This window comes from Henckelia pumila, unplaced genomic scaffold (assembly GCF_033568475.1).
Source record: "Henckelia pumila isolate YLH828 unplaced genomic scaffold, ASM3356847v2 CTG_461:::fragment_3, whole genome shotgun sequence".
Taxonomy (NCBI): Eukaryota; Viridiplantae; Streptophyta; class Magnoliopsida; order Lamiales; family Gesneriaceae; genus Henckelia; species Henckelia pumila.
The window spans coordinates 4,828,078-4,853,832 of NW_027331831.1; the positions used below are offsets into that span (position 1 = coordinate 4,828,078).

At 35.8% G+C, this 25,755-nt stretch overlaps 4 protein-coding genes across 13 annotated transcripts; 1 reads left to right on the top strand and 3 right to left on the bottom strand.

The window, feature by feature from the left end:
• The first annotated feature begins 110 nt into the window (after positions 1-110).
• On the top strand, positions 111-2,523 carry LOC140871892 (pentatricopeptide repeat-containing protein At2g22410, mitochondrial-like). Its single transcript, XM_073274635.1, has one exon. It carries the CDS (start codon positions 141-143, stop codon positions 2,133-2,135), a length of 1,995 nt encoding a protein of 664 aa, XP_073130736.1. The 5' UTR covers positions 111-140; the 3' UTR covers positions 2,136-2,523.
• A 513-nt stretch (positions 2,524-3,036) lies between these two features.
• Positions 3,037-6,693, bottom strand: LOC140872196 (uncharacterized). 5 transcript variants are annotated; one of them, XM_073274988.1, is made up of 4 exons: positions 6,000-6,693; positions 5,045-5,179; positions 3,973-4,230; positions 3,037-3,880 (listed from the first exon to the last, which is right to left on the bottom strand). In XM_073274988.1, exons 2-4 carry the CDS (start codon positions 5,091-5,093, stop codon positions 3,216-3,218), a joined length of 972 nt encoding a protein of 323 aa, XP_073131089.1. In that variant the 5' UTR covers positions 5,094-5,179; positions 6,000-6,693; the 3' UTR covers positions 3,037-3,215. The 5 variants fall into 5 exon arrangements, with proteins under 5 accessions (XP_073131089.1, XP_073131088.1, XP_073131091.1 ...); XM_073274987.1 differs by having other exon boundaries at positions 5,045-5,227; positions 5,973-6,693; XM_073274990.1 differs by having other exon boundaries at positions 3,973-4,221; positions 5,973-6,692.
• Positions 6,694-7,282: 589 nt separating this feature from the next.
• LOC140871360 (protein ENHANCED DISEASE RESISTANCE 2-like) lies at positions 7,283-18,039 on the bottom strand. 3 transcript variants are annotated; one of them, XM_073273833.1, is made up of 24 exons: positions 17,885-18,039; positions 17,531-17,665; positions 17,094-17,390; positions 16,524-16,598; positions 15,729-15,782; positions 14,870-14,935; positions 14,619-14,722; positions 13,599-13,666; positions 13,396-13,512; positions 13,240-13,280; positions 13,037-13,137; positions 12,732-12,827; positions 12,063-12,127; positions 11,887-11,958; positions 11,606-11,761; positions 10,309-10,532; positions 10,170-10,209; positions 9,919-10,073; positions 9,718-9,819; positions 9,514-9,558; positions 9,281-9,421; positions 8,884-8,979; positions 8,669-8,770; positions 7,283-7,849 (listed from the first exon to the last, which is right to left on the bottom strand). In XM_073273833.1, exons 3-24 carry the CDS (start codon positions 17,235-17,237, stop codon positions 7,730-7,732), a joined length of 2,184 nt encoding a protein of 727 aa, XP_073129934.1. In that variant the 5' UTR covers positions 17,238-17,390; positions 17,531-17,665; positions 17,885-18,039; the 3' UTR covers positions 7,283-7,729. The 3 variants fall into 3 exon arrangements, with proteins under 3 accessions (XP_073129934.1, XP_073129933.1, XP_073129935.1); XM_073273832.1 differs by having other exon boundaries at positions 17,094-17,665; XM_073273834.1 differs by lacking the exons at positions 17,094-17,390; positions 17,531-17,665; positions 17,885-18,039 and having other exon boundaries at positions 15,671-15,782; positions 16,524-16,542.
• Positions 18,040-19,405: 1,366 nt separating this feature from the next.
• Positions 19,406-25,755, bottom strand: LOC140871329 (cyclin-dependent kinase F-4-like). 4 transcript variants are annotated; one of them, XM_073273795.1, is made up of 18 exons: positions 25,616-25,755; positions 24,461-24,762; positions 23,829-24,358; positions 23,654-23,732; positions 23,467-23,535; positions 23,247-23,336; positions 23,013-23,151; positions 22,433-22,535; positions 22,292-22,344; positions 22,141-22,207; positions 21,777-21,885; positions 21,416-21,481; positions 21,200-21,268; positions 20,998-21,058; positions 20,801-20,908; positions 20,381-20,412; positions 20,217-20,298; positions 19,406-19,860 (listed from the first exon to the last, which is right to left on the bottom strand). In XM_073273795.1, the coding sequence occupies exons 3-18, from the start codon at positions 23,834-23,836 to the stop codon at positions 19,652-19,654; spliced, it is 1,344 nt and encodes a 447-aa protein (XP_073129896.1). In that variant the 5' UTR covers positions 23,837-24,358; positions 24,461-24,762; positions 25,616-25,755; the 3' UTR covers positions 19,406-19,651. The 4 variants fall into 4 exon arrangements, with proteins under 4 accessions (XP_073129896.1, XP_073129897.1, XP_073129894.1 ...); XM_073273796.1 differs by having other exon boundaries at positions 19,406-19,839; positions 20,801-20,917; XM_073273793.1 differs by having other exon boundaries at positions 20,801-20,917.

A 25,755-nucleotide genomic window follows, 5' to 3' on the forward strand; every position in this document is an offset into this window, starting at 1 on the left:
AATTTTTGTTTTTCGTAATTTAATTTATTATAATGAATTTCAAATTCTTTCTTTAAAAAAAATAAAAATAAAATCCCTAAAATCCAAACATAACAAAATGGTGTTTCAATTCAACGGTAGAGACATGATCTGCGCTGCACATGAAACTACTTCGTCTTCCTTCAGCGAAACAAATTTTCCCAGCACAAACATCTGCGAACTTCTCCTCTAACTCCAAGAAATGGAATTCAACTCCAAATCCGAACCTCAAAATCACAAACCCAATTCTCCTTCTCATGGAATCCTGCGATTCGATGTGCCAAGCAAAGCAAATTCAAGCTCACATGACACGCACTGGCATGTTTTTTCACCTCTTTCCTGTCAGCAGACTCTTATCTTTTATTGCCCTGGATGAAAATGGCGACTTCCGTCATGCAAGTTGCCTCTTTTCGCAGATTATTGAGCCTAATGTGTATATATGGAATACTGTTATAAGGGGTTGTGTAAAAAATGGGTTCCATGAAATGGGTTTTCGTTACTTCGTGAGAATGGTTAGAGAATGTGTGGAGATGGATAAGAGAAGCTATGTTTTCGGGCTGAAAGCCTGTGGCGGTTTGGATGATGTTAGAGTGGGACAGTCGGTGCATTGTAGGATTTGGAAAGTAGGATCTGCGAGAGATTTGATTATAAAAAATGGTTTGATTCATTCTTGTTGTGAGAGTGGAAATTTAGCTGGTGCAGATAAAATTTTTCGTGAGAGTGAAGAAATTGATGTGGTTTCTTGGACTAGTATGATCAATGGGAACTTGATAAATGGATTGGCTGATGATGCCTTGAAATTGTTTGATGAAATGTGTCAAAGTGGAGTGGATCCTAATGAGGTCACAATGGTGACAGTCTTTTCAGCTTGTGCCCGAAAGGGGGATTTGAGGGTTGGGGAGCGGATTCATGAATTTGCGGATAATAAAGGGATGAGATTTAGTTTGAATGTGATGAATGCTGCATTAGATATGTATGCCAAGTGCGGGGGCTTAGCTAAGGCTAGAGAGATTTTTGATAATATGGAAGTCAAGGACGTGTTTTCATGGACTAGTATGGTTAACGGGCTTGCGAAAAGTGGGGATGTTGAGTTGGCTCGTGAGTTTTTTGATAAGATGCCTAAGAGGAATGTAATTTCGTGGAATGCAATGATAGCTGGTTACTCGCAAAACAATATGCCTACGGAGGCTTTGGGACTATATGATGTAATGGAGAGACAAGGATTGAATCCCATGGAGAGTACTTTGGTTTCTGTGCTCTCGGCTTGTGCTCAATCCGGTTATATGGATATAGCCAAGAGGATTCATGATAACTATGTTAAGCAAAATCGGATTCCATTGACTGTAATACTAGGTAATGCATTTATTGATATGTATGCTAAGTGTGGGAACATTGACACTGCCTGGGAGATCTTTGATGCAATGGGAGATAGAGATTTGGTGTCTTATAACTCAATGATTGTGGCTTATGCATCTCATGGTCAGGCGGATAAGGCCCTCGATCTTTTTGAATGTTTGATAAAATTGGGAATTAAGCCTGATGATATCACGTTTGTCGGTCTCTTGTCAGCTTGTGCTCATGGTGGATTAGTCAAGAAAGGTTGGGGTTATTTCCGGAACATGGAGTTGTATGGTTTAGTTCCCACTGTGGAGCATTATGCTTGTGTTATTGATTTATTTTGTAGAGTTGGGCTCTTGGATGAGGCTCATGAGTTGATAAGATCGATGCCTCTGGAACCGGATGAAGCTATTTGGGGGGCAGTTTTGAATGGTTGTAGAATGCATGGAAATGTTGAGTTAGGGAAGGTTGCTGCTGAGAAGCTGATGAATCTGGATCCAAAAGATAGTGGCATCTATGTACTTTTAGCAAGCTTATGTGCTAACAAGAGTAAATGGAGTGATGTAAGGATGACTAGAAGTATGATGAGAGATAAAGGTGTCAAGAAGACCCGAGGGTCTAGTTACATAGAGGTTGAAGGCAAGTTTCATGAATTTCTAATAGCGGATGGATCGCATCCTGAATCCAAAACCATTTACGAAGTTCTACAGGAAGTTCTGTTGTTTTCAAAGTCGGAAGATTATACATCATGTACTTGCGATATTAATGCATATCTTTGAAATCACATTTGGAGGGCAAGATCATGCAGCAAGATGAAAAGACATTTCTGTAGTTTGCTCAAATCTGTGGTCTACAAATGATCATTAATTAGTTCAAGTGTTAAGAACCAAGCAGAGAAATTTATTTGCCTCACCCCAGATTGGTACTGCATTCAGGCCGCATGAATTCTTGACAAGCCTCGTGCCTTAGATGTATTTTAGCTACTACATTCTATAAGCAGAAAATCCTTTTCGAAGAGATTGAATCATTGAATGTGCAAGCTTGGATATTTTTGCATGTTGACATCCTCATGATTATGGAACAATGCTCATATACAACTATACGAGATACTTTTTGTTGAATCTTCTGTACATGGAACTAAATACGTCATTTTCGTTAAATCTCTAGTTGTTGGTAAGTGTATAATTCAAACTCTTTTAAATTATACAGCAATCTAAATGTTACATTTTGATCGTTGTGCTACTACGTTGATAGACAGTCGACACAAGTGAGAATTACCTTATTATCTATGGAACTTTAACATTAATCTCCTGCAGTTTTCTGCAATGGTGAATTAGTTAAACAGCTTAGGCAAAATGCTTTTCTTAACAACAAAAAGATAAAGAAAAAAGATTGCAGTTTGGGATTATAAATTTCCAAGATTTGAGTATCAGTTTGAAGTAGTGAATGCTTTGAACATGCAATATTTTACCACGATGAAAAACACAGATAAGTTATCACACAATTCAGATCTCATTTTCATATTTGCATTTAGATGAATGACCGGCCGTGTACTAAGTAATGACACACAACTCACATGGACATGCAAGGGCCAACCGAGCCGTGGATGGTCGCCCCTCTCAATCTAAAATCTGAATTTATCCACGTAACTTTTCAACAATTTCAAGCTTTGCACTCATTCCAAAGATTAAACACAATTATGAAACAGAAGATCAGGACATGATAAGAAGTTAGTAGTTTAAACATTATCCTAGAACTTAGGCACCTTTCAGGGTCAAAACATCGTGCAATTAAGTTAACTACAATGCTACTCAATTCTACCTTGCATATTAAGTTATAGGTTTTTGCTCAAGATATACCTAACCAACTGCTTTGAGTAACTTACCGAATATATATTCCACAGGAACACAAGCTCTGGCCAGTACTATCACTGCTTTCTTGGAATGGGGTGGATTCTTCGGTGACTTCTCTTTCTTGTTTCGCACATTCATGGAGATGGTATAAAAATGGGAATTCGTGATGTAACATACAGGTGTCCTCCTAGAAGTTCTCCAAACAAGTTGATGAAATCTACTGTTCCCTCCGTCGTGAAAAGGAAGAAAAGTATCGCAACTGTCACTTAATGCTCCAACTTCAAGAGGATACCCTAGGATTGGTTTACCATTCCCATGACTCCTTAAACAAACATATGGGACATGTTCTTCTCGAAAGCTAGGTTGGACAGTCAAATGCACGTCAAATAACACAGTCTCCATTATGTCAGTCATGTGCCTGCTGGTGTCTTCCATAAGATCAACAATTGAAGATTCAGTAAGTTTTCCAACCTCAAACTCCAGCTTTTCCTCAGTTTGTGTGTCAAATCCATCACTATTTTGATCTTCCGGATCTGCGTTTAAATTTAGTGCACCATTGATATCAATCTCTTTATTTTTCGAAATGATATCCGTCTTTCCGCAGGGTAAAACAAATGGTCTTCTGTTTAAATCAAGATCTTTCAACTTTGTCTTCTTTTCCTTCAGAACACCTACAATTTGTCAGCATGCACATAATCAGATAACCTAAATTGCATTGCTAAAAAATTTGGTTTTCATACATTCAACGACAAATAAATATTACCTGAATCTTGGGCTGTTTCAATGATCCATGGATCTTCAAAATCAGCAACAAAAGAATCATATTTTGCTGAAGTTGAAGAAGCTTTTTCATCAGCTATACTGGGAAAGTTATCCATCTTGAACGAGGGTAGAACACCAAGTAATTCAGGAGAAAGATCTGAACTCTCCGAGCTACTTTTATCATCAGACAAGTTTAGACATCTGTTTCTCTTTTTTCCAACAGTTGGTCTTGGTCCACCCCACACTTCACCTGTTGAAACTGTTGTTGCGTCACTTTAATACAGGCAGCGATAAAATTTTTAGTCGAGGATAGTTGGGTTTGGCTTTAAAAATCACCAGTACCCATCATCTGCTCTCAGTTACAAATGTACGAATAAACTGAACCGATCAAGTAGCAATAAGATCCTGTTGCTTGCACAGATGGACTTCCCTTAGGCTCCATTTGGTGGAAAGATTTCATCTCAATTCTCAACAATGGATTTGGAAGTTCAGATTTAATATTACTCCACTAATTGAGATTTGAAATGTCCTGGTTTTGTTGAAAAATATTTTAAAAGTGAAGATGGATTTGAAATACATTGAGCTGAAAATTAGCCAACCGATTTGAGCAAATTTGCATTAAGGATTTGAAATCTGAATCCATCAAATCCTCGCATCCAAATGTAGCCTTACAACTTCCAAATTTTACAAAAGAATGCGAATTCTATTAGAAAAATTGATCTGAATAAAAAAATACGGAAACCGCATTAATGACCTATGTCTCATTTTACCGCACAAATTACATTACATTAAAAGACAAGCATTTTTGTGTATGCACACCGCTCGATGAACGGGTTAGCACATATGTTGGCTAGACATGTTGTAGTTAAGAAGATTAATTTTGTTTGGGAGGATGCTATCCCTCTGTTTATTAAACCTTTTGGACAGACTTTTGATGGGGTGGTTTAATATTATGGGGTGTTATGTTTAAAAAAAAGAAAAAAAGAGAAGCATTTATATAAAACAAAACATGGTGTGGTGGTACATCAAGAAAGCTAAAGCATCTTCTCTCTGACAATTTTTAGGTCAAATACCTGCACATTTGAGTTCATTTCCTGGTTCTTCTCTCTCAAACAATTCCATGGGCAAGAATCTCCAGTGATGAGTCAGGTTCTTTTGTAAAATCACCAATCTCGCTGCATTTGAATCCTTTCACAACCTGTCAAGTTCTGGAATGTATACCAACCCCCATAAATTGAAGTGCATAAAGTTTGAACCTAATTGCAAGAAACTGAAACCATAAACTTATGCCGATGGCACACACCGACAAGAACACACAATCAACAAGAGTGGTTTTAACTTAACTGCAAGAAACTGAAACCATAAACTTATGTTTCTTTCAAGTGATCAAGCAATGGAGCAGTAATGCCGCACAAGAACACATTAAACCTTGTTGATAAAAAAATGTTTTCCAGTAACGGCAGAGCATTATTAGTAGATTCTCTGCTGACCCAAAGATTCAATGCTGTATTATTTTACTCTAAGTTACTTGCATCGTGGAGAATCACGACTTCTAAAGCATCACCAGCAGTGGCGAGCCAGAGGTGGCTGAGAGGCCACCCCTCTGCCTTAAATGTTCTTTATATACGTTTATGAAATTACAAAAAACCGAAGCAAGACACTTAAAAGCTGTGAATGCAAATATAGAAATGAACAGCGGAAAATTTTTGCATAAATCACATAGTAATGCACAGACAAATTCATATCAATGATAGAATCGATGTATCACCGTTTCACAACGAGAAAAACTAAGAAACCAGACAGCCCAACTTACCCTACAAATAAAATAACACAAGCTTGAAGAATCTTGATTCTCTCGTTACCAGTCGCAAACTTCCGACATACTGAACAGGAAGCAGAGAATCTATCTCTTAGCTTACACACACATTGACATATTCATGCACAAAGATTCATATGAATCAAAACCCACAAATAATACACAAAGAACACAGTAACACAAACCAGTAAGATGTGAGAGCTGAGATTTACACAGACGTAATATGATCCCCTCCGGAACTGTGCGATTTTCTGGGATGCTCGCGCTTTCTTTCCTACTCTATTCCTTTTGTTGAAGACTTTTGGGATCTCTACAAAAAAATTACGCTCTCTTTTGTGATATGATCCCACATTTTTGAGCAGGCAAGAAAGAGGTCCGGTTGCAGGCTTTTTTCTGAACTTTGTTTTCTTTTTCATGCCGCAGAGACTGTATCCAATGGCGCTACGCTACCTGTTTTTTGAATGTACGAACCGCACTTTCTTTGTCGTTATCCTCTTTGTGTATCCATTTTTATGGATCAAAAACCAAAATCATTACAGCTCAAAAAAAAAAAAAAAAAAACCAAGAACAAGAACAAGATGAACCAAAATGAAATCCGAAATTTGAATTGTGAAATCAAGTCCTGCTGCTGTAAAAAATCTTCGTTATATTGGCTAATATATATTTATCATCTAAATACTTTTGTTGGCAAGTTAGTGATGATTTCATATACCGCTTGCTAGCCAGCTGAGATGGTAGAAAGAAAATAAATAATAGTATAATAATTTTGTTTAAATCTTGTTTTCTATTTGCTGAAAAACTGCAAATTTGGGTTTTTTTTTTTTTTTTTCTGATTGTCAAATTTCAATTCTGATGTGACCATTGGCATAACAGATATAACCACTGAGATAATGTTCATCTATGCAAGGTCAGATTTCGATTAAAAAAAACTAAAATTTCGAAAATTAAAAAATACACTATCAAAACCAAATTTTGACATATAAACGACCAAAAAGAGTTACTACAATATTTTCTTCTCCTTCCATTATCTATCGGCTCTCCGGGTATTATATTAGGTTGAAACACATATTACAGTTAGGGCCCGGGCTATGCTACACTGGGTGAAAATCTCCCCGTGCAGCATCTGCCCTTAATTGGGCATGGGGCAAGCACATTAGTGGGCATGTGCGGGCCCCATGAAGTGGGCCCAAGTGCCCAATCAATGGCATATGCGCAGGTGCAGCATAGTGTTGGCCCACAATTAGAGGTCCGCTCGGATTTCAATTTGGAGTTAGTTGAATCAGTATCTAAAGTAAAATTTGAACTTTAAAAAAATTACCCTATATCTTTAAATTTGAGAGGAACGTTTCATCCAGAAAAAGATTAGCTTATCACTACAAAGAGTTAAATCATATTGTTTGGAATGGTCAAAATGGATAAAGTGAATAGTAAGATGAAAGAATTAGCCAGTATTTCAAAGTAACTCAGAATATATATAAATCAAAGATGAGGGAAATAAACAATCCATATGTTTGTTTATGTACAAGTATCTGAATACATTGGCATACTCAGATTTTAAGGACATACAATCAAGTTCATAATTATTGTAAAGGGGATAAATCTGTCAATTTTACAAAAACCGTAAGAAATTATTTAAAAATGGGTGATCGTTACTGTTGGCTTCTGGTTTAACCCACCCCTGCCTGCATTTAATGTAAGCATGTAACTTGTGTGGTGTAATGTAGCAGTAGGGTAGCATTGAAGAGCAACAGAAGTCTGCAAATGCATACATCTACTTGCACAATGAGTTAAAGCATAGCCAACCACAGATGAAGTATAACCACCACTCGCATTTCATAGACTTCAAGTTGATTTTGATGAAAAATCGTCTGCATTGGGAGATTCAATCAATTGTGTTTGAAATGTGTAGTATGGTATACGATATCAATGTCGACAGTCACCATCATTTAACTGAATCTGCGGTATCTGGTTCAAGTTTCGGAACGATGGCAGAGGATAATTCTATGTGGGAAACTCGGATGGCACCTATTAGCCTCTCGGGCAACTCATCGGTGGTGTTAGCCTGAGAATGGAAAAAAGGTTCAAAAAACTTGTCAGGGGCATGATCATCTGGTTTTGTTTTGATATATTGATGTAGAAGAATTATTACTTTGTCCTAGGAATATTAACCACCATTTATCGTATTTATATGTGTTTCTCAAAGAGCATAATGAAAAACGCCATATTCACGATTAAAGTGTAGCCAAAACGTGAATTCCAACGTAAATGATGGATCAATAAAGTGTGAATTAAACTAGCAATGAAAGGATTAGAGAAAAGTTGAAAGTGGGAGTGACTCAATATCAGGATCTACCAGAAGGTCCAGAACTGAATATTCATATAACATGAGAGAGATAACAAAATTAACTAGCACAAAATCATAAAGAGATTTAAATTATATGAAAATCACCGAGACTTTAAGTTCACACAAATGCACGATGGGATGAGAGTTCCTTTTAACCAAACTACTAGTATTGGACGAAGACCTGTGTGATGCCGATGTGTACTCTCATTCTCCAGTAACTATACAATAACCACTCTCTTTAACTTAACAAAGTTTTCTAAATGACTAATCAGAAACCTAATGCAAACGACTGCCAAAGAAAAGCCAAAATTTCTTAACAATAGGATGGAGGCCTGTGTGATGTCGATATGTATATTCTCATCTCCAGTAACTATAAAATATATCCCGTCTCTTTAAATTAACAAAGTTTTCTGGATTACTAAACAGAGACCTAATGCAAACGACTGCCAAAGAAAAACAAAAATTTCTCAACAATAAATTTAAATCGCGAACTTTACATCCAGTAGCAACATGAGATATCATCAGTTAAGAAAACACCTGTACAAGAAAAGCCATGTCAACAACGAGAGTTGTAATCACTCCGATTACAAGCCCCAGGACTCCATTTGCCACAGTGGAAGAACCAATATCAACATCAATCTACAGAAATACCATAAAAGAAAATAGTTCAAGAGATATGACTCCAAAGGGCCCTTGTTGAATTGAAAATTTAAACATGTAGAAGATGTTAGAAAACCACGACAGAATCTTACTTCCAAGTACTTGGGGCCACGGATATAGTTGCAATCTACTGCTTTTCCAAGTAAACATGGGGTGCTTCCAACGCTTTGGCGTACAATCCAAGAGCCCTAGATGATACGTGGTTGTAAGATATAATCAAGCTCACAAAAAGATGAAGTTAGTGGGGGAAGGAGACAGGGGAGATCTCAATAAGGACGATCATCGAAATAAAATGCTCTTGTACGTCCAAAATAATTTGAACAGTAAGTATACTTTCACACACATGGATTTCCGTTACACAATGCTACAAGGATTGTCACAAGCAAGAAGTATCAAAGGCAAAAAGTGGTTATGGAACAGTGGATGAAATGGGTCCCTGAAGGTATATATCTACACTTCTCTTCATAGGAGTTACAAGATGAGAGATACCTTGGGTACTGATGGAATAAGCTTCAATCTGCTATTGCGAAACTCATCATCCCCATTGACAAACCGCTGCAAGAGAGATCCTGGTACTAATTCTTTAGTGACAAAATAAAAAACCATGCTATAGTGGGTTGATCCAGGTACCTGCGAGAGATGAATTAAATTTTTAAAAATCGACAGTACCAGATAATATTACTAGAATTGGTAACAAACACGGCATCAAGTCATCCACTCACTTGCAGATTGAAAACAATAGAGAAATGTCCTTTATCTGATGCAATCTGAAAAAGAAACAAACTAGATCTTATAAGATTAAAAAATTCGGTAAAAGATAATTAAGGCGGATTCTAATTTAACTAACTTACAGAATTGTCTAATCAGAAAAGATAACACCATTAAATGAAAGAATTTGGTCACTTGTCACCACTAAAAACACTTACCTGTGCCGCACAACCTTGGCGTCTGGCAACATGATCCATCCGTTTGGTATCTTTGAACCAGTCTACAGCAACAAGATCCATAAGATGCTTACCTGCAGGAATCTTTGAAGAAATGTGGCAGACGTCAGGTCAAAATAAGTGACAGTAGGCTGCCTAAAGCACTATTAGTATGTGTGCATTAAACAAGAGATGGTAAAATACCTTTGATTTGTCATAGCAAAAATTCTTGCTACGAACTCTGAAGTTGTTCCCATCAGATATTGTCCAGCAGTCCCGGGCCTTCTCATTATCATTACGACGAAGATTACCAGAGAAAATGGAGAGATCAATTTGGTTTTGAGGTTCTTCTTCATATGCTTCAAAAAATATAGAGATTGCAAGTAGATTACAGTTAGCATTAGTAAAACGATCCTACATGATCAGAAATTACAAATTAAGTAAATTTTATCTACCAGCTCTTCTATCATCAACCTCAACGGCAGATGGCAAAACCTGCAATATTGTAAATTAAATGAAACAAAAAGAATTGCAAAAGAAAGACAACTTTATAACCTTGTGTAGTCCTTATATAAGCGTAAATGTACGACAAACCTCCTGATCATTTCCCTGCAAATCTTCATCTTCATCAGAGGTTTCATCCATCAACAAAGCATTTTTATGTGCTGCATGTATTTGTTCAAGAGAAGGACTGCGACGAACAGAAGATGATTTTTGGCCCTTCTTTGAAGAACTGGAAACCAAAGTCATGTTGACCATAACAGGAATTCTAGGAGCTGCAGTCCTTTCATCAGTTTGAGAAAAGTATTCTCGCAATCCTGTGACAATATGAAACATGAAAATTCATCACCATTGTAGAGAAGAAATTAACCAGGGTAACTTTCACTATAGAAATAGATATGGATCTACCAAAGAAGGAACTTTCAAGCGTAGGGCATATTTGACATGCCCCTCATCTGGAATTAAAATTTTATAGTTGAATTTTCATTTGAAATCAGAAGAAAAGGAATACTTGTCCCACTCAGGACAAAGTTGAGGCTGAGGAGAAGATGAAGATGGAAATCGATGAGATGGCTGGAGGTATCATGATAGTGGCATGAAAGTAGAAGAATATAGTCTGAGTGGGTGATGGGTTGAGCGGGTGGGAAGCACTTGATCTTTCCTCCTATAGAGAAGGAAAGCATATCCACGAATTTACGGGAAAAGCAACTGTAGGAACGTGTATGCCAATGTGCAAGAAAGAATTAGCAAATGCCTTATGGGGTTTTATTCCAAGGACCAAATTGTGAAGTATTTGCAAAGATTAATGGCTTCACAACCAAGACGAGCTTCCCTCAGCAGTTGAAAACTAAAATTTGGCTTAGGCTAAGCTAATATCTGTTGTCAATTTTGTAGTCTATGTTAGCAATCTATGTGGCAGCTGAACACTTAGCCCAAAGAAAAACCAAGAAGCACAAAAGTCTAAAAAGAGGCTTTAGAGAAGCTATAAAGCTAACTATCCTGCGATCAACTGTATCTTTTACAGGGATGACAAATGGTCGTACAGTTAAACAAAATTTCTCTGTTTCATGAAAAGTGATGAATAAGAAGTTGGCCAGAATCAAACAAGTATATTCTGAAGAACTTGAAGCAGGAATTTCAAAGCCCAAGAAAATCGCAAGGAAGTGAACCAGGAATCCCAAAGTTTCAGAACGCCAACCTTAAGTTTTCGCCACACAAACAACAGGGCGCTTTTAAAAAATTGATCAACTACAATAAACGAAAAATGAAGGAATGGGGAATGAGGCTATGACGCTATATGGATAGTTACAGTTCGCTAAAACAAATCCAAACCTGCAAAAGACTACACATCAATTCAAAAAGTACAGAGTACCAAAAAATAAGATCTCACCAGCAACACTATTTAACATCTGAAGAAGACAGTGCTGCTGAAATGATGAAACATATCCCACTCCCCATCCTTTTAGATCAATCTGAATAAGATGCTGAACTTGTGTTCTGGGTCTCCCATTAAGTGGTTTCATAGGTGAAATGTTAAATCCTCCACCTGAAATTGGCAGGATGAGAGCATTAGAATGATATTAAACCGAAATATGATAAGAAGTTTTTAATGTTTAACTAAATCTGGTAAATAATTCTAGGAACTTGTTCATTTAGCAGTGAAGTGGTTACTCTCAATATTAGCTCGCACGAATCCTGGTTGCCGACCACAATTCTCATGCTCCCTGGAACGGAATAACACAACTGCACAATGGCAAGCACATTTGGATGAAACAAAGAGAACTGATAAACAGAAAAAATAAAACTCAAAGCACATACACAACGGAAAACCATCAGAAAAGATTTACCATAACTCCCATCATCATTTCGACGCCAGTACCGTACATAGCAGAGATCGCGAGGCCACACAAACCTGTTGCATTATTACACAATAAAATGAAGTATTGTTATTTATTAGAAAACAATATATGATATAACTGAAAAATAAATAAGACATCTAAATAATACTTATGGTTATTTTGGCAAAAGGTGGACAATTTACATGCTTCAGTCGCTACTAAACTGTTTTAACAAAATAAAACCATCTACTTCAACCAGAAAACAAACAAAACAAAATGAAAAACTGTTCAATAAATTTTGTCCAATCATGAAGCAGCTCCATATAAAAAGGCAAAAGCGACAGAGGAATCAAGAAGATAAAAAACACTATGTTGGGATCAAGGGAACGAACAGTAAAGGATCCATAACCAGCATGTGATACAGTACTTGAAACCAGAAGAAAAAAAATGGTACCCCTTTTCTCATCATTGTATAAGAGTCAGCCAAGCACAAAATTCAGTGGAAAAAAGGAAAGAACCAGTAAAGGTGATTAACTGATACTCAAAGACAATAGATCCAAAAAACTCAAGTGTACTATGAAGTGCCTAGGCCTAATAATTATTGCAGCACTAAACTTAAAATGGCAACAGAAGAACATAAACAGAGTGGACTAAAAGAAATTTATGAGGACATATTACGTTGGAAACCAGTCTAATTGAAGCCGGTGGTATAAGATAGCAGTATGTCCATCTACTTCTTCAACTAAGCTACCATACTGGAAACTGCAATCCCACCTGCATAAATAATAGGTTTTTGTCAATGTTTGTCGCAAATCCTGCTCTCTAACACGTAAATTGACAAAGACATGATCTTCTTCTTTTGATTTGAATGGATAGGAAACAGTCCAGACCTCATCTAAGTCAAATATATTTCAACGGGTAACAAAAACACAAAAACGATAATTTTCCAAGCAAATGTAGAGTCAACATTGAAAAGAACATACTCGCATCGTGTTGCATCCATGCTCATCACTAGCTCAAATATTTCCTCACATGTAGCCTCCACTACCCCAACAGCTTTCATTGCTCTACTACAACTCTTTGGCTGTACCAATAAACTATATGAGGAATCTGGGGGCCAAAAAAAAAGGACCGATGTCCAGCTAATTCTTTAGGCACGTTGAGAGTTTTATTAGAATATCCTTACAAGGAAATCAACTTCAAGAAGCTCTTCAAAAATCCGAAGACCTAAAATTCACAATTTAAAAAAAAAAAATCATTGTTTAGGCAAAGAAAATGCAATATAAGATTTTGCCTTCTACTCATATATCACAAATTAAGTCAATTAGTAACGTCAACAAACCATTTTGGCACTGAAGAAGGCGCCAATATTTTCTAGAAAATGCTTGATTGCTTGAATTTTGATTCACTAAGTCGGAATCTAATTCCTTCGTCCAGTCAAAAACAGACTCAGGGGGGCCTGTCAGATGAAAATTAGTAATTTAAATTCAGTGGATATTGCAACAAGTCTATGGAACCCATGACAAGAGAGAATCCAGGGAAGACCATTTCCTATCGTTGTTCTTCGCAAAATATGTGAATGAGAATCATCATCATCTTCGGCAGCACTAAACCTGTAATAAAAATGGAAAGTCAATCAGATCATCAGACCAAGTAACATGTGAGGAGATAAAAAATCTGTCAAGGACCAATAAATCAGATAAACGGTTAACGTTCACAGGAATCTAGAAGAGGCTCGTCAAATATTTAAAATATCTAAACTACATGAAAGAACATGGGCGCACCAACTGAATGCTCAAGAACTACCCTCTCAGCCAACAAGATAGAAAAGACTGTTGGAAACATGAACAGTAAAAATGGGAGTTGAAATGTCTCTGTTTGTTTTTTTCCAGAAGTCTGTTGAAATTTGAATTACATTGCTATCATGTTTATCAAATTTTCAAACTGGTTATTTGCAGAGATATTATTACGGTTGTAGGAATGTAAATATGTAATATCTTTTATCTAACAAAATATGCTTTATCCAATCCAGACAACTTCAATTGTTATGTGCATTAAATTCTGACTAGTTCTTCTAACACACTAGAACTATTTGAAGATACCTCGTAATAAGACTATGGCATTGATTCAAATGTATCTTTGACTTTTCATATTCTAGAGTCGATCAACAAATTTTTATGCCGTTTTCTTTTAGTGAAGAAAGACTAATCAGCAAATTATACATTCAGTTGTATTTACTAGTCTAATCAAAGAGGATGGTGTTCTTCAGAAAACCAGACTTATGCAGTTTTTCTCTTCTAAGCATCAAAATTTTCTAACAGCATAATACAACTCCACTAAACCACTCTTTTCCAGCATGAATTTATAATTTACCCATTTCTCATAAAGGTTTAGAAAATAAAATTAGCATTCTCAAAAAAGAAAAGAAAATAAAAGAGAATTAGCTCAACATAATTTTCATGCAAATTTTTGCACAAGCACGCGAACAGGAGCGCCATATTAGGTTATTGTTTGTATTTAACAATGATTTAAGATTCTCATTTAATATTATTAGATAATACTTACTGACTCTCGTGATCAGATGATGAAGCATTTCTGCCATTGTCCATCCCAGATTTATATTCAAAGGAATAATATTTGTTGCCATTAGTGGCTTGGGACTCTTGATGCTGTGCGTCACCACATAGAAATGAAAAAAGAAATAATAAAACATTTGCAAGGGTAAGGGTAAGGGTAAGGGTACAAGAGCTCAAAAAATCAAACTAGTAAAGTCAGTGGAGTGTAAATACTGAGATGTGGTAATAAGATGAGAAGACCTGATCAATAACAGATTCGATTTTTTCTTTCCAAACGAGTGCCTCCTGAATATTAAAAGCCGCCATCTGGAAAATGTGACACAATTTTGTATAACAGCTATAATAACAAACAAAAGCTTGCATGCAATTAAATATCAGTAAAGAATTAAATGAGGAACTTGAGTGAACAATTACCAAAAGAGACCTGGTGCATATTTGGAAGTTAACATTTGTATAGATTGTAATTCATCTATGGACCAAATTGTCCATAGGCCTACTCATCAATAATATTACTTCATTAATGATTAGCCTTACAAACATTTTAAAATTAGTATCCCATGAACTAGGCATGTCATATTATTTCTATGATATACACTGTAGATATAAATATCCAAGTTTTCCAAGTATGACTTAATGCCAAATTATGCTGATCCCTTACTAGTAAATACACACCGGACACAACACAACTTCCTTTTAACTTTATTTCATATTATTTTCTTATGATGTCTTATGTTGAAGGCTTGTCGTGTTATTTTGAGTTCCAAAAAGAAATGGGGAAAGGGCATTTTTATCTTCTTGTAGATGTTACAGTTAAGTCAACCCCCCATCCTTACTGCCCTCATGCCTCCCTTCCAGATATTCTTGCCGTCTAACTAGTAGTTCAAACCACAAACCATTCAAGCAGAGAAAAACAACTGTGATACAGCAAACAAGTTCAAACACATTATCAAGCATGAAAATGTGTTTGGAAAGGATAATGGATTATGGGATTGTGGATAAAATTTATTTGCATGTGCAGTGCAGGCAAAAACAGTTACATACCCAAAAGAAACTGTGAAACCATTATTAAAGTCTCATTCAGCTTTAAAAAGTGACGCACCGTCATTCGTTGGTACTTCTCTTTCTTGTTGTAAACAGACAACACGTAGACCATCTGACAAAACAATGATGCAAGTAAAAAATGTAAGCTATGAAAAACACGCGAAAATGGTTCCAATAATGCAACTATTTCAGCACAATAAAGTCAAAACTATATTGGCATTTTTTGGATCTTACAGTCATCTAAAACAAATTATTGTTGGGCCTAATTCACGCCACTGAACTACTTTGTTGCAGATCATTACATCAGCCTCACAACATACATGAAATTCATCCCTAATACCTTGAAATATATTTAAATTTTGGTACATTTCAAACATTCCGTCTCACAAAAAAATGATTCAAGACTTGCAGTAAAAATATTGATTTATCTAAAACTGCTAGCTAAAAGTGTGGTTTATCATTCAGATAGAACCACCTTCAAAATGAAACCTCTTGCCTTTGCTGGCTAAATGTGTGGTACTATATCTAAAGCCTTTCGATCATCAAATGTTTCCTTACGATAATACGATTAAAAACCCGGATAAAACTACCACAAAAGCGTGATACCGGACATACTTGCTTATCCTGCCAAAACTAGTAAAATTATGAGGATTGAAGTACTGTTGGTGGGAGATATTTCTCCAACAAAAGCTTATGAACTTTCATGGAGGACTTCTCACCCCACCAATGTGCAGCACGGATAAATTAAGATAAGAAACCAAATACCATATGGATACCCTTTCTACTGTTTGGTGATTTTATGAAGGCATCGTGCAGAGATATACAGACATAAAAAATATAAAACATAGCTCACATGTCCATGATGGGTCTTCAAACCCCGGTCCTCCACCCTGCAGTTGCCATCTATCAGAAGGGTTTTGATTGGCACCTGGGTCATGTAAAAGAGGAAAAAACAAAGCCAAAAAATTGAGTCGAGTAGAATTATTTTTCAACAGTTTGATCAAGTCTTCCAAAAATTGAAAGTCACAAAAGATACATACAATAGAATAATCACAAGCATATCAACCAATAAGAATGTGAACTACATCATAGGAAACAATTCCTCGATTTCCATTAACACGCTACAATGTGTTGTGGAGAAACAATAATTTGGTAATGCAAATGGCAATGGTGGAGTAACTGAGAGAAAACAATATAAAACTGAAATATTATTAATGTTGAATGAATTTTCTTTACAAGTAATAGACCTATATACAGTGTTCTAATTCGACCGAAATGTAGAAACAACTAAAATATAAAATTCCTAACATCAAATGTGGAACAATCTTAAAATAGGAAACAAAACTTGTGCTGCATCTGGCAATCACGGATTTTTACGAAAATACAGTAAACTGAAATAGATATGAGATTTCACGGCATTTACCACATTATCTTGGGGTTTCTTCTTATAATAAGCCAACAAGCGAGACTCGAGAACAAAATATCGCATGTGAATGTATGATCTCCCAATCTTCCTGCGTCCATATCTCACCATCCATCCTTCATACACCACCTTGGGATTCGACATCTCTCCCAATTTCCTGTTTCTGCTCAAATTCACTTTGCACCTTCTTTTCTCCTAATCTTGGAGCTATCGATTGTTTACTCCTTATATATGGTGCAGAGCCACTTAATTTACCAAAAATGTCAGAAGCAAAGAACACCTCTTCGCTCCGGAAACCTCAGCAAAATCATTGGAAGGGAAAAAGACAATTTCAAAAACAAACACGCTGTGATCTTCCCAAAAACAAAAGTTAAGAAATCGACAAAAAATTAAATAAATAAATGAAGAATAACAAAAGAATCCAATCGCCCACTCACAAGGCAATTACTCAAATTCACCGCCCAGATTCAAACACTTCAAACTTAAAAAGAGGCAACACTACCCACATAAATTCAACCACGAATTCTCTCCTGTTCGACTCAAAACAGCAACGATCTGCTGCCCCCAAAATCCTGAAACAAAAGATTCAAAAATTTAAAAACAGAATGGCATAGTACAGAGCGAATATCCGCAGCCCAGTCCTCAACTTCATAAATTGTACACGTACGTACACAAATATAATATACGATTAAAAAAATACAAAATATAATACAAAAAAAAAACGTGTACGCACACATAAATATTACGCATATAATATACGTATAGAGAGAGATAGAATAAGAAAATTTTACACAGAATTGGTGGCGGTCGGGCCAGAATCTTCTCAGTTCGTCAGCTTAAATCCGATGGTAAATCAGCAAATCAATGAAGGCAGATTTCGCGATGAATTTACAATTTGTAGGCGACTGAATTACTGCGTGATACAGTGGGGAAAAAGCCGGCAAGTCTACCAAGAATTTGAAAAAAATTATAATTTTTTTTAAAAAATTAAAATAAAATGCGATAAAAATGTTTTACCTTTATTTTTTCTCCTTTTTTTTCAGAGGGAAAAGTGGGAGAGTGGGGCCTACGCTAATGCTTGAATGCACTCTTTTTTTTTTAAGCTTATTTAGTATAGTTTGACTTATTTACTCCTATTTATAATTATAATTGAAAAATATATACATTTTTTTTTGTTTTAGATGGTAACAATTTCATTAGAATTGGGAAGAAACACCCTGTAGAGCACAGCACAATAACCAAGACGGTAAATCATTTGAAGACCATTCTAAATTCAAAGATGATGTCATGGCATTAAGAGCTAGCAAATGAGCCAAGTTATTTGTCGTTCTCATGTGATGAATGGACCGGAAAGCCGGATGGGATATTCTATGGTACAAAGAGAGATACACCTCTTTTAGTGTTTTTTTCGGATATTTGTGCGAACATCACGATAAAAAATATTAGATATTCGCGTGAACATCTCATTGAGAAAAAATATGTGGATCCCAGCAATAATTTTTTTGATTTTTTAACATGATGTTCGCGCAAACATCTTAAAAAAATGAGGTGTACCTCTCCTGATATAGCATAAACCAACCTAAGCCGGATATAAATATAAAATATAATATAATATAAATATATATATAAATATAATGTATATAATATTTTATTTATTTATTTATTCATATAATTTTTTTTATTTATATATATTTATATATGATTATATATAATTTTCGAGCTCGAGCTCGAGTATTCAAATATGAGTCGAACTCGAGTAGTATTCGGCTCGGCTCGACTCGATTACACCCCTATTTCCATTCATATAGACAAGTGTGTGTATTTACACAAATTAAGAAAGTGTTTGGGGCCTCTCAAAAAAGAAAGTGTTTAAAGATAACCTTAAATATGAAAGCTGAACTGTATATTTGAAACGAATAAAAAATGTATTATAAATGATTGAGACCGAGAAAGTATAAATCAAGCTAAAGATGCTTGTATTATAAATGATTGAGACCGAGAAAGTATAAATCAAGCTAAAAATGCTCTAGCTGAAGGGGTATCGTGCATTTATCCCAAATCCAAGCCCCAAGTATAGGGGAACCCATCCGCACTTTCAAGTCCTTAAAAATGACGAATGTTTTTCCACTTAAAGTTTTTGAAATGAAATCAAGCATCAATTATTAATTATTAATATATAAAAAACTGAGAACATACTATAATCAAATCGCTAAATTCTTTGGGGTAAATTAATCATAATTAAATAAATTTTGACCGGGGGAAATGCTACATTAATTGAATGTGTGGCCACATGTTCTTTAAGTGATGCCAACTCAAGCGAAGCATATCCCACTTCATAAATTTTCAAATTATTATTGCAACATCACAAACTAGAATCTTAATTTGGAACTTATTACAAACCAACACTCATGTCCAAAAAAACACACACGCACAAACTAGCAACACACCTATTAGGCAGGTGCGCAAATAGCACGCTGTTATTGCAAATACTACTAAACCAAACACACTATATGTCTGTGCCGACAGAAAGCTGAGTTAGGCCCGCTGGTATACGAGCATCAAGCTACCTTCCTTGCACAAGCACCTCTTCCAGGAACTAATTCTTGAGATCGTCGAAAGAATGGATTTGGATCCTCATGCCATCCTCCAGCCTTCATAGGTGGTGGCACCAATGGCTTTGCGAGTGGTTTATCAGAGCCCAATGTCATGTTTGCCAATTGCTCAGTTGTGTCTGAAACGCCACGCACTGGTCCAAAGTTATTAGCCGCTGTTAAACGAGTGCTTAAGCATTCAAGTTCGAAAACTGGGAATGCAGCTCAATACAGTGGTCAAATTATGTTTTATTTTTCTTTTTCTTTTTTTGAAAATGTCAAATTTTGTTTTCCAGTGACTAAATATGCAGCAGTGAGTTTTTCTCGTGCATGTTTAAAATATCCGCAACGCACTGATGATGAAACTTCGGGCAAAATACTTAATGATGGATTGGAAAAGCATATTCTCCAACACGATGTATAGCACACTGCCGTAGCTGTCTGGCAATTTCCAATTGATAGAGAATATGGTATTTCCGATTCCCAAATTGTAAGATACAAGTGGACATGGAATAAGTTGTAAGTTACTTACGTGGTCCATTCATTCCAGGTGACCGATATTTTGGCTGTTGCTTCACATAGTTATTCAGGTTCTTGTCAGCCTTCGTCGCATTCTGAAAAGCAAAAACATAAAATTTCACTTCCTAGGCATTGAAGAATGAAAAATATGAGAATAAAATTAACTTTAAAACCTACCTGGTTACTCAAGTCCAGCTTCCTTTGCACACCTGGGAAGGGAATATAATCAGGTAACATTCTGATTCACTAGAACACATTTTTCCACTCAACACAAAAACACATAGGTGCATAATAACATAAACAAAATAGAACACAGTTAAAGAGGCACATAGTCTAATAAAAAAAAGTTTCCCAACACACACACACGAGGGCATATATCATAATATTTTAGATTAATCGGTGTCAAATAAGCAGTAGCATGGTATTCACCGAAGTAATACAGACAAACTGTACTCTCCTAGAAACGTCTGACCTTATTCAACATTTTTTATATACATAGCAAACGAAATATATTCATAAAGATAAAAAAAGGTATAATTACAAAAAGTGGACCAGAATCAACATTAATTAGCAAACACTGCATGAAAGACACTGCACCTGGACTCAAATATGCCTGTGACTTGGCAGGAGAATAATTGTTCACAGGCTTTGGGTTGGATAAATTCCCAGGGTTTCTCCAACCCAATTTTTGCTCCACAACTCCCCCTGCAACAGCTCAAAGTCTTAATGGTCTACTTCCTTAATATATCATTTAACAATTAAGTGAAGTGGAAGCAAATTTTGAGAGGACTGACCAGGAGGTGTTCTTGCAATAGCAGCCTTCGAGCGTAAAGATGGAGGAACATAAAAGCAATTCTGCAACATTGCAAAACATAATTCTCACCTGATAACTCTACCATCACTTCAAAAATAAATATTTATCTATGGTTTAGAACAGATTTTCAAATGAAGAAGAAGAAGAAAAATGAAAAAGAGGATATATACATAGCAAGCAACCTGGAAGAAAGGATGTCGGAGAGCCTCCATTGCCGTTGGTCTTTTGCACGGGTCCCATGAACAAAGAGACTGCATTTGGCGCAAATATAGAAGGGAAATTATCATTTTTTCCATGAAATCAACTGGTAAACAAATATTAAAGAAATTCCAAGATCCAGGCACAATATCTACAAAGGAAGAGAGATAAAAAGGCGTCAGAATTTATGCTTTACTTACTGCAATAAGGTCAATTGCAGCCTCACTAATGCCCGGTGCCAATGAAGAGAAATGTTCGCCATCAACCTGATTAATAATTAAAATTATAGATAAGAGAAAAAAAATATGCAGATGAGGAACTCATGCACCAAAAGAAACTACAAGCCAACAAATATAACTATATAAGAATTACTTCAAAAATCTTAAAAGCACAAAATAAACCCACAGCGGAAAGGTATTTACAAAGAAAGCAGGGTAAATCAAAAGAAGACATTAATGACAAACAGCATTAATAGATGAGATAACATGTCCTAAGTAACAAACTTTTAATAGTGCCTCGGGACATCAAACATTAATCAGAAGCTAGAAGCAGCCCACTTACTTGTGGGAACTGATAAGCAATAGCATTCGCGAGTTCAAGCCCCTTGGGCCAATCATACTTGGTTGGGGTACCAATTACACAGCATATCTTAAAAATCTGGTCAGCCTCACTGTACAAAAATATAAAAGAGACACTTATTAATATTTAACAGTTGAGGACAAAGTAAAGAGAAATATATATATTCAGAATATGATCATAAGTTTCATCTTTCAACAGTTGATGTAGTAGGAAAGCATCCTATCATGCCACAAAGATACATAACATGATTACTTTACATAAGAGTACGCAATTCAAACTAGGTCTAGTTAAAAGTTCATTTAAAACCAAGAAAGCGAGACAGGACGACACATGAGGATCATTATACCTCGAACCAGGAAATAGAGGACGGAGTGTAAATAATTCAGCCATTATCGCACCCATCGCCCACATGTCTACAAAGTGAGAAGGAACAATAATGTCGCAGAAAAAAAAAACATTAAAAAAACAACTGCAGCTAATTTGTATCTTCTACGCACCAATTGGTGGACCATATGTTGGAGACTGAAGCAGAACTTCAGGGGCCCGATACCTACAAGGTTAAAGTCTAAGCCTCCCAGAAAAATCGTAAAACAAGGAAGTGGATAAAAGAAACAAGAGATGAGTAGATAACCACCAACCAGCGTGTTGAGACATAATCAGTGAATGGAGGTAAAGAATTGGTCTCACGAGCAAGACCAAAATCAGCAACTTTTATGACATCCTTTGAAACTAGTAAGTTCTCTGTTACAGGAACTCACAAAGTAAATGAAAAGAACTAGCTAACCAGGTGCAAACACAATGATAGTATAAGAAAAAATAGGATATGTAGCAATTCATCAGAGCGGACATTTGTCAATATAAAAATAAAAAATCCTGAAAAAAAGGCATTACGATGTAGACACTGGAATTTGCATCACATAATACAGTCCAAAAATACATACGTTATCCTCTAAACAAGACAAAAGCAATTATTCATGCAAACTTAAAGCACGTAGAGATGAAAAGGTTAAACCGATCATGATACTGCAAGATGGGTATGCAGTCAAGAAAAGCATTACCGACAACCAAAATGTCAGCAAAACTGAGAAATAGAGACATTTGTAAGATATTTGAAAGTCAAGTTTAATCAAAACTCTACAAACAGCATATAGCACACAAATAATAATACATAGAAACCCCATACAAATTGTAAAAAACTATTGTAGCAACTAGCAATACCTGGCTTGAGGTCACGATGAAAGTAACCCCGCTGATGTATGTATGCTAGACCTTGGAATACTTGGAAGCACCAATTCCTTACTTCAGCTTCTGACAAATAATTTCTTCTGTCCTTCATAAGTTGGTATAGATTGCATACCTGAAAATTGACAAAAAATAAGAATGTAAATGGGCAAGGAATTATAATTATAAATTGCCACAGAAATAAAGACTTATAGGAACAAAAAAATGTACCATATATTCAAAGACAAAGTACAAGACATCATTTTCTCTGATGACTTCCTTCAGCTTGACTATATTTGGATGGTTCATTTTTATCAGCGACTGCCAAGAGGAAAACCAATCATTTACTTTTTTCAAAAAAAAAAAAAAAAGGGTGGGCAAATAACCATCCACAGAAACAAATTAAAAAAAAAGGTGGGAAAATAACATCCACAGAAACAAATCCAATCACCTTGACTTCTCTCAGATTTATGCATTCTTCCCATGAAAAATATTTTTTCTTCATTCTTTTTATTGCAACCTGTTAAAACCATTCATTAGTTAATATGACAGACATCACGAATTTTTATTTTGGCAGGGCAGGACAATGGCTAACTCAACATAACACTAAGGCCTATGTAAAGAATAACTACACCTACCACTTCACCGGATTGCTTATTCAGAGCTTGAAATACACTTCCAAATGTACCAACACCAACTTCCTTAATAATCTTGTATCTACAATGGTTATTATAATAACCGAATCAAACGGGGAAAAAGAAAACAAAAAAACATATGGGTATATCAATAAATAAGATTAAAAACCATCACAACCTTTCCATTCTTGCTCAGGAAACTCTTTATTGGAAAACAGATGTGGTAACGTCCTGAAGTTATTATCTTCCGTAAATGACGATAAAAGATATTTATTAAAACAGCCTGGCTGATTCAGCACTATCCAGTATCAGTATTCTTCTGCATTCCACTCTGGCAGAACCAATAAATTTGTGATAGGTGGCCTCTCAACCTTATTTGTTAAATATACCAAATCAACCACTTCCATAATTGGACAAGGCAGTATAGGTGTTGAAAACGGAAAATGTATATCTATTCAGAGAACCCAAGAAGTTCAACATTTGGCTCAAGGCACAGCCAGAGTCAACCAACGTTTCCAAGCTTTATCAATGAATCAGATACTGAATTCGGTTTTGATCGGCAATCAAACAAATCTCACAGATCTTCACAGTACATTATTTGGGAGAAGGCATAAAGATGACTGATGTTGTGAACTACTCCTGCGCAGACAACTCTATCTACTATTTAACACAAAAATAACTTTCTCTGACTACTTGCAGAATTCAGACCTGGGATTAAAAAAAAAAAGACAACCTCTAATCAATGATGTAATCAGTCAAATAAATTCCCAACAGATATCTAATCAATGAAAGACAGAAACTAAAAAGTACCTCCTAGCATGGTTACAAGGGCTTTAATGGATGTTGATTGGCGATTCAGTAGCAACTAGATAATAACATGAAAAGTCCTATGGATGTGACATAAACTGACAGCATAACCAGCATCCAAGAGATGTGGATGTAAACAATTCACATGCAGCAGTGCATTGCAGATCCAACACCTCCTTTAAAAGAAATACACAGCCGCCAGTCAAGAGTTTCCTCGAATGAAAACATCCGGAGCTGAGAGCAATTTGACCTTAGGTAAATTTGTTCCATATCCAAGATGATTATAATTTCTTTAAATCAGCAGTCTGAGACCATGAAGAAACAAATTTCAGAGATATTCCCCAGAGAAAAATTACAAAAAGTATAAAAAAGAAACTATCCCCACGCAGGGGGACAGTAGACAATTATAGACACAGCTTGATAATAATACTATCGTAAGATAAATCTGAACAGCACTCAGACTCGCCTTCTATAACAGACCACCAAAAGCTTTGATTCCCAGGTTTAACGGTATTCTACTAATAGTTTTACAAACAAGAAAATTACCAGATATACAGCAGCCAAAGCTCTCCCTTGTCAATTTCTAAGACAAATAATATACTAAAACTCAGGAAACAGTGTATCAAGGCGATACGAATTAATTACAAACCAAATAAAAATTTAAACACAAGCGGTGAGAAAAAAACACAACATAAATTCAAACTGAAATAAAACACAGAACATTCTAGATCATCGAATCGCATAAACAGTAACAAATCAGAAAACCCTAAGACTACAGTCATATTTATTTAAAACCTAAAAAATCCCGATACAAAAATCAGTGAACAAACCAAACCCCAAAATAATCCGAGAATCCAATTTCAAATCACTGAATTGCCGATCATCGTCAAATTTCCCAAATCCTAAACACGTGATCATATTAAAAAGAAAACCTACGATTCAGCAAGTAAAAAAGCAACAATCCCTAAAGCAAATCCGAAAATCCATTCCAGATCACCGAAAACGAACGGAAAACCGGAATAATCGACATCAGGTCTAAGCTCGAATCACGTCAAGAAGTGTAAACGCAAAAATAATCATGATTGCATAAACAATAATTGCATGAATCACACATGTACACAGAGAGATAGAAGCGTAAGCGTAAGGCAAATCACGTACCCCTGGAGATGCCACACTTTCTCTCTCTAACTCCAACCTCAATTTCAGATTTTTATATATATCGAACTTTTGGCAGTACCTTCGTATTTATATATGATGATATGATCTCCTTCATTCGTAAATTACAGTTTTACCCCTCT

Coding starts and splice junctions, on each gene's coding strand:
- LOC140871329 (XM_073273793.1), bottom strand. Junction 23,536..23,653: donor ATAAGCAATCCGGTGAAGTG/GTAGGTGTAGTT, acceptor TGGTTTTAACAG/GTTGCAATAAAAAGAATGAA. Junction 21,269..21,415: donor CTGCAATTGACCTTATTGCA/GTAAGTAAAGCA, acceptor CGCCAAATGCAG/TCTCTTTGTTCATGGGACCC.
- LOC140871360 (XM_073273833.1), bottom strand. CDS start 17,237: ATGTCGAATCCCAAGGTGGTGTATGAAGGATGGATGGTGAGATATGGA. Junction 13,667..14,618: donor TCATCTGATCACGAGAGTCA/GTAAGTATTATC, acceptor TTTTTATTACAG/GTTTAGTGCTGCCGAAGATG. Junction 9,559..9,717: donor GCCAAGGTTGTGCGGCACAG/GTAAGTGTTTTT, acceptor TTTCTTTTTCAG/ATTGCATCAGATAAAGGACA.
- LOC140872196 (XM_073274988.1), bottom strand. CDS start 5,093: ATGGAATTGTTTGAGAGAGAAGAACCAGGAAATGAACTCAAATGTGCA. Junction 4,231..5,044: donor AAATGAACTCAAATGTGCAG/GTATTTGACCTA, acceptor ACGCAACAACAG/TTTCAACAGGTGAAGTGTGG. Junction 3,881..3,972: donor TGAAACAGCCCAAGATTCAG/GTAATATTTATT, acceptor GACAAATTGTAG/GTGTTCTGAAGGAAAAGAAG.
- LOC140871892 (XM_073274635.1), top strand. CDS start 141: ATGAAACTACTTCGTCTTCCTTCAGCGAAACAAATTTTCCCAGCACAA.